This window comes from Pelophylax lessonae (assembly GCF_965119305.1).
Source record: "Pelophylax lessonae genome assembly, chromosome: 4".
Lineage (NCBI taxonomy): Eukaryota > Metazoa > Chordata > Amphibia > Anura > Ranidae > Pelophylax > Pelophylax lessonae.
Window position 1 is genome coordinate 198,384,202 of NC_138771.1, and position 13,331 is coordinate 198,397,532.

Consider the following 13,331-nt stretch of genomic DNA (forward strand, 5'->3'; position numbering starts at 1 on the left):
TTGGATTTTGAGAATTTACAGTTCATCACTATTGTGCTATATCTACATTGTTATGTATCTTATGTATCTTATGTATTTTTTGTATCTTCACTTGCATGTGTAACTATTTGTACAACACATTTTTATATATTTCATTGGATTAATAAATATTAGTTTAAAATATTTTCATTTTTTATCATCCAATACGCAATGTCTTAAAAGTCCCAATGCCAAGGGGGAACATTCTTCTATTGGATTTTGTTTATTTAAACACAAAAATAATAATGTCACCAAAAAGTGTTTGTTTTTTGAGGCTATGGTCTCCTAGCACTGATACATTTTTGCACTTGGCCCTTGGCACTTGTTTTGCAAAAAAATGCTTAAAAATAGACATTTCCTAGAATGTGAATCTCAATTCTTAAGTTATTTAAAAAATGAATGGACATGAGTCCATCTCAAGCATAGGTATGTGTGTACTGGTATTTAATTATATTATCTATAAATGTCAGCCAACTTTAGACTGTAGGGCCACCTGGGAGGCTGACACATCTTCCTTCTAGGGCTGAAGTTAGATGGAAGCCCAGAGCCTTAGTTGGTAGAATAGCAGTGGAGCAAGGAGATGGAAAGCTATGCCCCCCTCTTTAATTTTGCCTAGGGCCCTATTTTATCCAAAACTGGCCCTACTCCTGTCGGAGATCAGGATTCATAAATGACACTCTGCCTGGGATGCTAAAGGAAGATAAAGGCTAAGTTCCATAGTTTTGTGAGAAAAATGTTGAGTGTCTGCTTTAAGCAATGAGCTAAGGCTTAAGATGGGATAGCCTTTGCAGCCTGATCCTCCTGTTCTGACATGGGCAGAATACAAGAGAATACTTACAAATTAACCATCCTGAGAAGAGATGCTCTCTGCAACATCTTAAGGGTGTTATTTTGGGCACCTATCTATACACGATATATTATGAACTACAGGTGCATACAGTATGCTGCATATCAACTGTAAATTAGAAATCGGCAAGATCAAGAGAAACATAAGGTAACATAACAGAGATAAAGACACAATTTCATTAAAATCCTCTTAAATTCATTAAAATATGTCTTTGTATAGTGTTCTTTCAAGACTGCTTCCACCAGCTGCCGATAAGTGTGCGTGAAAGCTGCCTTCTAACAATTCTGTAACTCAAGTACCTTAAAGTTTGTTTATATCAAAACATTTATTTCTTGTTTTGCATAAAGTAAGGAATTACCTTCAGCAGCTGTGCATTAATTACTTTTTTTGCAGTGAAGCCTGCAGAGCTCTGATCCTGCAAACAGTGGGGTTAATTTGCTTAAACTGGAGTGTCTGGTGTAGCTCCGCATGGTAGCCAATCAGATTCTAACTTCAGCTTGTTCAATTAATCTCTGACAAAAAAAAAAAAAAAAACTGGAAGCTGATTGTTAGCTATGCAGAGCTGCACCAGATTTTGCACTCTCCAGTTTTAGTAAATAAATCAAATCAATTTAGTAAATCAACCCCAGTGTGTCTAAAGTGCAATGCATGATTTTTGCAATGTATTCCACCAGCCTCAGATCAATATAGAGGTATGGACCAAGCTGGAGCAAGTGCTGCTTAGCTAAAGAGCGGGGAGAGTGAGGAGTTTTCCCTGGCAGGGTCTGCAAAGTCTCTCTGCCACTGTGAGTTTTAGGCCTCATCCACATGGGGCCCATGAATTAGTGCCCCATGTGAGGGCCATGTAAACCCCACAGGGATGCACAGTTGTCCCATGCATCCCTGGGAAGGCAGTCCCATTGCTGTCAATTGCATGGAAACAGGCACTGCTTCCAATATAACATCTGTGTATGTGCCTATGCATGGGTTTGAACACACCCAGGGTGTGGGTGTGTTCAAACCCAGCATAAAGCATAAAAGCTATTCTCATCTAAACACTCAGATTTATTTGCGTGTAAATTAATGAGTACCTTCTGGATATGTCGGTGGTACTGTTGGTTCTTCTGAAAAGTAATAAATTACTGTTAATAAATGACATAAAACGTTCTAAAAGCAAAAGCAAAACAAATAGTGAGCTTTAAAAGAAGAACACGAAAGCATGAAGATACTGTATAACAACTAAAACTCCTGCCTTTCGACAATGGATCTTTGGAGTTGAGTTTTGCTGAAAATTGTATATTTCTAGAAGTAAACCTTTTGTGAAAAGATCTTGGCCAGAGCTTTCCTAGGTCTAAACGTGGTTTAGGGCTGAATCACTCTTTTGCGTTGCAAAAACACCTGCATTATGCTATAAACAATACAAAATTGTTGATGTGACTTTTAAGATACTGATATAGATTTATAACACAAATAATTATGTAAAACATTTCTAGTTTTTATTTTAGTTACTTAAAATTCTTTCTCGTGTGCATTAAAACATGCTATTTGTTAGCTTTAGCAAATTTTTCAGTACACTGTTTAATTTATAATCTCAATGCTGTAGTTGTCCACTAAAGATCCGCTCTAGCCGATGATGTAACTGTACATGCACAGTGATGCTCTGCAGTCAGGGTACACTGATTGTGCCATGAACACAGAGTGCCTTGTTGCTATGGATGGAATGATGTCATTGTGGCCCAGCCATTCGAACAGTCAGTGAGTGCAAACGCAGAAGAAAGACAAGGTGAAGATTTGAACGCTGGCAGCGGTGACAGTGTAGTGCTGGAGGACTCCATTTTAAAGGTAAGTCTGCTATAATGTGCTACTGTTTTTTTTGTTTTTATTGTGTATTTGTGGTCCATTCAAAACTAATTAGCTGCAACATATATTAATGTGTGTCAAAACGTTATTTAATGAGTGTGCATAATGCAGCACAGAAGAACAGTATGGTGGCATGAGCCCTTAAAATAGGTTTATACTTTTTGGGGGAATTGATAAAGAGGGGGAGAACTAAATAATATTGGCAAGTTGTGAAATTTCTAGTTCTTTTCCTCTTCTCTCTCTGACAAGCTGTAACTGTACATTAAGCTGCCATAGAGCTGTGTGGGGCTATCTTTCCTGACTGAAAAAGTTTTGGAAATTATTCCATTCAACTCTATGACAACAGATCAGAGAGAGAGAGAGAGAGAAGACATTCACCCTGCCAATCTGTGTGTTCATTTGCTCTGTGTGAATTTAGTAAAGAAAAAAAAAAAAAACGAATTTTCTTTAGGCTATCTTCTCTTCTGAATAAATGTTCCTTTATTAGAGGCAGTAGTAAATTACTTCATTATAGCCACTAGATGGATTTGAGGACCATAGGAAATACACATGGCTTTGTAACAATATATACAATGTCACAGGATTTGACTGACAACAGTGGGAACCATTGGCTCCTGCTGCTTTCAGCAAAGCCTGTGAGAGCGGGGGGAAGAGTGCAACTTCCCTCCTGAACAGCACTGGATCGAGATCAGGCCCAGGTAAATATTAGGGGGGGGGGGTGAGGGGACAATACTTTAGGAAATGCAATAAGGTTTGTTTAAGCAGTAGAACTGCTTTAACCCATGACACAAAGCACAAGAATGGCACACTGTGATGAACACATAAAATACTTTACTAATACTTTTTGAGGAAATTGATAGAGATGAGCAAAGCTAACTAATATTTTGTGAAATTTCAAGTTAGCTTTAAGAATTGGAAAACTATTTTCCCAGCTGTTTATAAAGTAGCAAAACGTGAACTCTGACAAGCAGGGCCTGCCCAATGCTACAGTTTTGTTTTCATCCTTTCCTCTTCTCTCTCTCACTGACAAGCCATACCTATACAGTGAGTTGCCATAGAGTTGTGTGGGTCCATCTCTCCTGACTGCAGAGGCTTGGGAAAGGGCGCTATTCAATTCTATGATAACTTATTGTTCAGATGTGGACACAGATCAGAGAGAGAGAAGCAATGAAAGTTGTAAACAAATGTTCTTCGGAGTTAATAATGGGGTCAGTTTGAGCATTTCAGATGAACATACGGTATACCTATTATTTAATAAAAGGATAGGCAGAAAGAGATTGATCATTTAAGTGTAGTTACATTTTCCACTTTTATGATGGAATTCTCATATTCCACATCCACAAGCATACAAATGTGGTGGATGTCAAATAAACACAAGAACAGTGAAAAAAACAGTAGAAAAACAGAAGAACTTGTAACATTAAGGAAATTACACTGTTCTAATAATCAGAACTGAAAGATTCACTTTTCTAATCAGAATAAAGAAGTGAAAATAGTAAATAAAAAAAAGACAAACAAAAAAACGTTGGTGTTTTATATTTACCTATTATTTTAGTTCATTCAAATTATAGATTCTTATATAAAAGCAATTTTCAATAATGTATGCTTTTCATTAAAAAAAAAAAAACTAGAGTATTGAGTAGGTTTAGGTGGCTGGATTGCCCCCTAAATTTTTTTTTTTAATTTTAGTAAAGCATATGAAAGTATTTACAAATGGTGATCATTTTTATTGCATTTGTCACATAAAAAATCCCTTGCTATTTGTTACTTATTGTTACACAGAAACTGGCATGTACGAGTTTATTCTTTATGAACTAATTGTCAGAATGCATAGGTTTTATTTACTGGACATATATGTTTTTTATTGAGTTAAGTAAAATTAAATATATGCTCACCTTGGCAAATAACATTTCCTTTACTACAATAGCTAAAGTGAAAAAAAGATGCTTTTATTAATGATTCATGTTTAACGTAAACAAAAACATTTTTTCAAGATGATTAAATGTATAACAAGGATACATGCACATGAACGTTTGCAGGCACTTGGAAGCTCTAGCATACGATTCTTGTCATTTTCCAGTGAAAGCGGGCCTGTACAACCTGCCATAGAAGTGCATGGCTAAACGATGCTCCATTGCGTATTTCCTTTACATGGAAGCTCCATATTAGGGAAAATGGCTGTACGCATTCACATGCTTGTACTCGTGTACACACTAATCCTTTTTCTATCAGCATTTACCCACGCATATGATGTATTTATAGTGTACAGAAGTTCTATGGCATGGCACTTCTATGGCCAGCTGTATGTGACACCTATGGCGCCACAGCCATGGGGTAACACCAGGAGTTTTAGGTTCCTACAGTTTTTCACACTGTATTAACTTGCTAGAGTAATTAAACCAAATTAACTGATGGAAGCAGAATATAAATCTTTCATTTTCTCCTGTTTTTAATTTAAGACATTGCATTAGGCATTCTTGTGCAATTACTTGGATTCCAGAACATGATGTGATGTAGATAATATGTAGTATTATCATAACTTTAACAAAATTAAGTCTGTAGATATATCTACCTATATTATCAATTTACTATATATATATATATATATATATATATATATATATATATATATATATATTATATATAGAGAGAGAGAGATTAATCACATCAAAATCCATTTTTGTATGTTTTTTTCGCAGACTAGAAAATGGTTTGAACCTCTGCCAAGTTTTTATTGTCATCTTTGTAATCACCTGGGTAGATTAACCACCTCCATTTGCCCTTTGTCACTGGGACTGAAAGTGAGGTAAAAGCTGTTTTGAGTTAACACTAGAACGGGGGAAATATTCAAATAGGGACAGTTGTTTAGGTGACAACTGTCTAAGATTGGATTTCTTACTTTGGAGAAATCCTCATTCACTTCCTGCTGTGCTGCTAGACAGGAAGTAAAAATAAAGCTTCCCAAACCAACACAGACAGTAAAAAAAAACAAAAAAGTTACAGGGTTTTAACCATTCATTAATCTATGCAGACCTAACATAAAGGGCTTTATTCACATCTATGCATTCCAGTCACTCCAAACACAGCCAAAAAATATGCATTTTTCCATGATAACAAAATGCACAAAACGCCCAAAAGTTGCTTCTTTTGTGCACGTTTTTCATATGTAGGTCAGAACAGTTCAAGTGAATGGGCTCCCCTATGTGTGTTGAGTGAAAACATGCAAAAATAAATGCACGGAAAAACATACGTTCACGTGACGCATATATGTAAATGGGGCCTAACTAAATGTAGTAAGCAAACACAGTATCTACAACCTTAAAGGACAACATTTATTACATCATAGCCTAAAAATTACAAAGCAGGAAAGCTTTAGCACACTTTGCAATTCTTAATATTCACTTAAAATATCAATGCTGCAAGTGACTACTAAAGAATGGACAGTTACATTGAATTTCACATCTAATTTAAAACTTACCATTCAAAATTTTGGTTAATTGCTTCGTTACACTGAAAGGTTTTAACCAGTGATCCACAAATTACATTTTAGCAACCCAAAAAGGTGGAGACAACATTTTTATTTGAAAATAATTCACCTTCCCAATAAATACCCAAACATGATGGTCAAACAGATGTGTCCACACATGGTCTGACTATGTCAATTATTTTACCCCTAGCTTTTAGAGAGAAAAAAAACTTGTTATTGCTTGGTAAATAAATGTAATACCATGTCCTTCCACATTCATCCACAATCCGTGAATTTGCTGCCATTATTCTTCCATTGTAAGAACAGCTACAGTCAGAAACTCTAACACATTCCATAGAGTTTTGATCTAGGAAAGGAGCACCAATAGGACATCTCGGATAACAACCTACATACAGACAGAGCAGGATATTAGTTAAAAGGAATTTTTAGCCATGCTAAAAATGGCAAAAAAACATCTATCACATAAAAATGTAATCTACAAGTAAAATGTGTAAAAAAAAGTCCGTAAAAAATGTAATTCACATAAAATTAACTAAAATTGTTCACATCTTAGTTAACCATTTGAGTTCTAGCCTGTGTATACCCCATATTTACCAGGCCCTTTTTCAGCTTTCTATGATATGACTGCAATATTGACGATTACTATGTCATGTAGCACTTTTATGAATTGCATATAATTCTTTAGATACATAGAGCATTCTTTTGGTAGTATTTAATAAACAATGGGTTTTATTGATCACTTCAATACTGGGTACTTTCACCCCCTTCCTGCCCAGACCAATTTTCAGCTTTCAGTGCTGAGGGGCTTTAAATGACAATTGTGCAGGCATGCAATGCTGTACCCAAACACAATTTGTATAATTTATTTGAAACAGAGAGAGCTTTCTTTTGGTGGTATTTAATCACCACTGGGTTTTTCATTTTTTGCTAAAAAAAGAAAAATAAGACCGGAAAAAAGTTTTTCTTAGATTCTGTTATAAAATTTTGTAAATAAGTAATTTTTCTCCTTCACTGATGTGCGCTCATGAGGCTGCACTGATGGGCACTGATGAGACAGCACTGAAGGGCACTGATGAGGAGGCACTGATATGCAGCACTGATGGGCACTGATAGGTGCACTGGTGTGCACTGATAGGTGGCATTAATAGGCAGCACAGATGGGCACTGAAAGGCAGCACTGACTGACATCACTGATGGGCACTGATTGGCATCACTGGGCACTGACTGGCATCACTGCTGGGCACTGTTGGGGCTGCACTGATCATCAGGGCACTGATGATCAGTGCCCTGATTATCTGTGCAGATCTCCCCTGTGAGGAAATGCCACTGATCAGCTCTCCTTTGCTCACACGCTGTCAGTGTGAGGCGAGGAATGCTGATAACTGGCATTTACCTGTTTACATGTGTTTAGCTGTGATTGGATTGAACCTCGTCATCGGCTCTTACCGAGATCGGCGATGCGCCATGTCCCAGGGAGAGTGGGATGACGTCATATGACGTTGTCCCAGAACGAGAGAACCATCTTTCGCCCGTCAATTGTCAATACAGCGGTTAAAAATGCAAAGGAAAAAAGTACTAAAGTTTTAAATAATAAAAAAGTTTCCCTTACTTTCTGTTATAAAACATTTCAAATAAAAATACCAGGACAGTACATACACCCCCAAAATGACCACAGGAGGAGGGGGTGTGTGAAAGGGTTAAAAAAAATTGCACACATTCACATAAATGTATTTATTTTAATCTCCTGCTTCCTCTTCTTCATTGATTAGAGCAGGGTTCACACTGCTCCGATGTGGAAGTCAGATGACTTAAACTTTGACTTTACTCTACGACTTCATGTCCAACTTCCATGTAATTTCAATGATCTGACTTTGATCCGACTTTGATCCGAATACCAGGCCCTTTGAGTCTGGTATGAATCCTGAGGGTGGGAACCCCACATCAAAATTAAAAAACGGTGTGGGGTCCCCCCCAAGACCATACCATACCCTTTAGTCTGGTATGGATTTTAAGGGGAACCCCCACGCCATAGTAAAAAAAATGGTGTGGGGTCCCCTCCAAAATCCACACAAGACCCTTATCTGAGAACGCAGCCCGGCAGGTCAGCCCTCCTGGACCATACCAGGCCACATTCCCTCAACATGGGAGGTGGGTGCTTTCAGGCAGGGAGTCTCTGTGCCCCCACCCCAAAGCACCTTGTCCCCATGTTGATGAGGACAAGGGCCTCTTCCAGACAACCCTGGGTGGTAGTTGTGGGGGTCTGCGGGCAGGGGGCTTATCGGAACCTGGAAGCCCCCTTTAACAAAGGAAGACCCCAGATCTGGCCCCCACCATATGTGGATGAGTAGGGGTACATTGTACCCCTACTCATTTACCCCCCCAAAAAAGTGTCAAAAATAAATAAAACAAGTACACAGGTTTTTGACAAGTCCTTATTAAAATAGCTCCAGTGTGATGTGTCTTCTCCCCCTGATTTCTTCTCCCTCCGGTTCTTTTCTCTCCGGTAATGTCTTCTTCCTCCAGTTCTACACTGATGTCTTCCCCCTCTAATTCTTCCCCTTGTTCTCTCTCTGCTTTCTCCTTCCTCCGGTTCTTCTCTCTCCGCTGTCTTCTTCCTCTGGTTTTTCCTCCAGTTCTTCTTTCTCCGCCGTCATCTTCTTTCTCTGATTCTTCCCCCATTGTTGTGTTAGCTTGAGAATGTGCCATTACTTATACAGCCATGGGGCGTCACCGTCTGGTTATGTCATCCCTGCCCCCTTGTGACATCACCACCCGGGGCATGATGGGGTGGTGACTTCAGTGACGCTAGCACACGCTGGAGCTAACACAACAGCAGGTGCTAGCATCGAGAGAAGAACTTGAGGAAGAACCAGAGGAAGAAGATGACAGCGGAGAGAGAAGATCTGGAGGAAGAAGACAGCAGAGAGTGAAGAACCAGGGGAAGAATCATAAGGAAAAGACATCAGTGCAGTGAGAAGAACCGGAGGAAGAAGACATCACCAGAGAGAGAAGAACCAGAGGGAGACAAAATCATAGGAAGAAGACACATTGGAGGTATTTTATTAAGGGTTTGTTAAAAACCTCTTTACTGGTTTTATTTATTTTTTACACTTTTTTGGGGTGAATGAGTAGGTGTAATTTAAATTCAAGAGCGTCATACGCCCAAATCATTTCGAACTATACCCCAAAAAAACTAACCAGTGGCAAGGCAGTTTTGCATCTGCAGCACTAGGGATTTAATAAAACAACATAACTGGGAGCTGCCTGAAGGACAGTACACCCCAAGCTGGCATCAGATGAGGCATTTGCCTAGTAAAACATGTGTGAACAGAAGACTAGCCTTGCAAATCTGGCCTAACGCTGAAAAAACAAGAGCTCACAGATTGAGAAGAGTAAGGTTTACCAGAAAAGGGTGGAACCTGATATCTAGGACCATAGGCTTAAACAATAATCTGTCTGAACCACCTGTAAATGATGGCAAGATAAGCTGGTTCCCCATTATGGGGACAATCAGGGATGACAAAAAGAGAGCTTTTTTGGTAATGGTTGAGGTGGCTGGTAGAGGAACTGCCACAGAACAAACTACAATGAGACAAATAAAATAAATGTATTTCTGATGTACTAGAAGGTAAAATAGAGAAGGCAGAACAATATCCTAATTGAGGTGGCATGCTGAAACTACCTTAGGAAAGAAGGAGGCTCTGTGTCTTAACATTTATCTCTGTGCAAAAACAAGAAAGAGTACTTTATAAGATAAAGCTGCCGAGGATTCGAGGAAAGCAACCTTGTGAGTAGGGGGAAAAGAGGAATATCTCTTATAGGTTCAAAATTCAGTCTTTGAAGAGCCAACAGAGCCAAATTAAAATCCCACAGAGTTATAGTTTGCTGCACAGGAGGAGCTATATGAGATTCACCCTATATTTGACCCATTATGGTACTCAGGGCCAAATGTTATTCCGGGCCCAACTGCATAACGATTAAGATTTCTGGGGTGAAAACATCATTCTTTATGCCATATAAAGTATTCTTTCCGTAGTAGACTTCCTAGCTTTTAACGTTTGAAATTGCCAAATCAGAGAGGTTCCATTCTCTCAATACCTGGGCTTAAACAGTCGTGCCATTAAAGCCAGGGACCATGAAGCACAGTGGTAACTGGTCTTTGAGATAGAAGATCCAGTTGAACTACTAGAAGAGCCCATGGAGTGTCTGTCAGCAGTTTGATCATATCAGAATACCATATCCATCTGGGCCAGTTTGGAGCTATTTCTAACTGGAATGCCCCTTATCACAATCCTGCAGAGTAGATGAGGAAAGAGATTCAGAGGAGTAAAGGTACAGATCAGGTTGTACTGATCCCACAGAAGCACCAGAGCATTGACTGCTTAGACCAGTGTCTAAGTACTAGATCTTACAACTAATTTAATATATATATTATACTGATGTTAAATCGCATTGTTTGTATATATCATTCGTTTGTGTTATTCTTCTTTCTTTGTAGTAGTGCTTTTATGATTGTGATTAACAACTTTGATTGTATTGATCCTTGTGAGTCCTGAGGAAGCGGTGTGGCCGTGAAACGCCTAGACCCCAATTCAAGAAATACACCGAAAGTTTAACAAACTACCGTGTTACAATACTTTATGAAGTTTTCAAAGGTTTTAATTAACTGCCAATACAATTTGTCATTTTTATACAAGTCAGATGTTATATCATTTGATGGTCACCAGAGGTGTATTTAGTCCCACAATAACATCTTTTCCTATATGTTCCTATTTAGGTTTCCTTAAAAATCATGTGACAATTACTGACAGATTTAGAGGGCCACACTAAAAAACAATTTGGTCAACTTTAGTTGTATAGAAGTGATGCCAGGTAGAACCAATAAAAACAACTGCCTACAATCTAATGCACATTAATTTAGCTCTAATCAAAAGGTATAATATTTCATTACAATACAGTATGTTGTTAAAGCTAACAGATGTCAGTGATTCAAACACCCTAAACCTTTTTTTCTTTCTCAACATTTTTTTTTTATTTTTTTTATCTTACCTTCTAGCAAAGCTGAATAGCTGCTAAAAATTTCTTGGTTACCGCATGTTTGCACCTGTGCTGATCCACAAGGCTCATAATGCCAAGTAGTCTCTCCATATATATTATAATAATCACAGAACACCGCTACATGAAAAAGATAAACAATATAAAAGTACTGAAATAAGAAAAATGAACAACAATAACATTTTAGATTCTTTACTTATAAATAAACAACGATCAAAGTAAACAGTCGCTATTCCATTATTCAATCAATTCCATTTCATTTTACTTCATATTGAAACCCTTTTAGTGGTGTGGATAATTGTAGAGAGATTACCTGGAGACAGATATCTAGCACTCAATAGGGATATGAACACTAACACTAAATACTGGAAATATTATTATTAGGCATTCTGAGGCCTGTTTATGCAAAGTGCAGAAATTAAAATAAGGAAAAGAAAGGTGGTTGTAACAGTCCATTTCTCTTATAGTTAAAGTGTAACTTGACTTTTTTGGGGGAAAAAACAACCCCATTTAGTTGATTAATGTATATTACAATAATTAGCTAATTTTGTTGAGGTTTCCTTTCTCTCATGAAATAGCTGTTTGTTTCACCCTGTCACCTCCAAAAGTAAGCCTTAATTATAACCACCTGAGCAAACCTAAGCAATCTCATGAGGAAAGCTTCAGTGTCAGCATCATATTAGAAGAGCATAAGTCTGAGTAATCATTTTACCAAAAGGAAAACAAAAATATTGTGGGGGATGCCTGAAATTTTTTTAGCATCCCAAATATATTTCTGGGGGTGCTTTAAACACCCATGTTGTACAGAATTCATCCAAGGTTCCATATTAGAATGAAGGGACCCATACATTTTTTCATAGTTTTAAAAAATTACAACACCTTTACTTCTAAATGGCTTGTATAGCAAATATATAGATGTTTTACTATTTTTTATTATAAGTGGAGTTGCACTTAGACCCCCTCCTGTCTAACATCTCATCTATTGTTGAAGACCCTAGTGTGGGGAGAGGAGATGAAGTTCTCCTTCTATCCATCATCCGCTCCTCTACTTGCTCTTTTTTTTGCATTTTTGAGCCACAAATATCAGGGGGGATGGGAACAAGCAATCTCCACTCTATGATTTCCTCTAATCTTTGTACTATTATACCTTTTGACCCATTGTATAGGTTCCCCTAGATTTTTTTAACCACAGTATTGTAAGGAGTAATCTCATATTTGTAACCATTTGATACATCTGACGTAACTTTGCCTATATAATTTAACAAAATATTGTGGAAGAAAGTGGAATTTACCTTTAACATTTACTGTATACGTCATACTAGCTAAAATTGATACTTACGGCAAAGATCAGGGTTCCGCCAGTTAACACATACTCCATTTTCTAGGCAGGCCTGTGCATATAATGCAACAGATGAACAAAACCCAAGATATTTCCCCTCCATATCACACACACATGCTTCTTCAATACACTTTTCATAATAAACTGTTGGATCAACCTGAATAAAAAAAAAAAAAAAATACACTTTAAAATAATTAACCAGAAACCAAAAATGTATTTAATCAGAAAAAACCCTAAAAACATACATGGAATAGCCAGGCTAAGAATATTAACTTTTTTATATATATAAGCAGGTCTATGGTAGCCTGTTTGTCCATAAGGGTGTTTACAAGTATATTTGCAGAGAAGCATTTTCCAATGAAAATACCCAATCAGAATCACTTTAAGAGGAGCTGTTGGGCAGATAAAGTGCTTGACATGCATAAAAGCTCATACATGCACCTAAACATGCAAAAACATTGTGTTTAGGAGCGTTCGCCATTTTCAAGTGTACATTGATCACAGTGAAAAATGAGCAGAGGGGAATGTTTAGGAAAAAATGCTTATAAAAGAAAATGCCCATCAATGCTCATAAATTCTTGTGCAACATGAGTCACTATGTGTAATTTTTATACTGCTTTTTCTGCAAAAGTTTCTGGAATTTTTTCAGCCACCTAGTGTGCATGGCCCCTAACAGTTTGTTTTGTAAGTGCTGTATTCAAGTGGGGTTAGCCTGACATACTCATTTTTCACTTAACAAATTATTT

General features: G+C 37.6%; 1 protein-coding gene across 1 annotated transcript in view; it reads right to left on the minus strand.

Moving 5' to 3' along the window:
• Positions 1-13,331, minus strand: part of MUC19 (mucin 19, oligomeric) — a gene marked incomplete at both ends in the record, with an annotated part of 113,916 nt that overhangs the window by 13,502 nt on the left and 87,083 nt on the right. The window contains 4 exons of the mRNA XM_082256303.1: positions 4,600-4,631; positions 6,432-6,576; positions 11,241-11,366; positions 12,586-12,742. Coding sequence (XP_082112429.1) covers positions 4,600-4,631; positions 6,432-6,576; positions 11,241-11,366; positions 12,586-12,742 — 460 coding nt within the window. The remainder of the gene's footprint in view (positions 1-4,599; positions 4,632-6,431; positions 6,577-11,240; positions 11,367-12,585; positions 12,743-13,331) is intronic.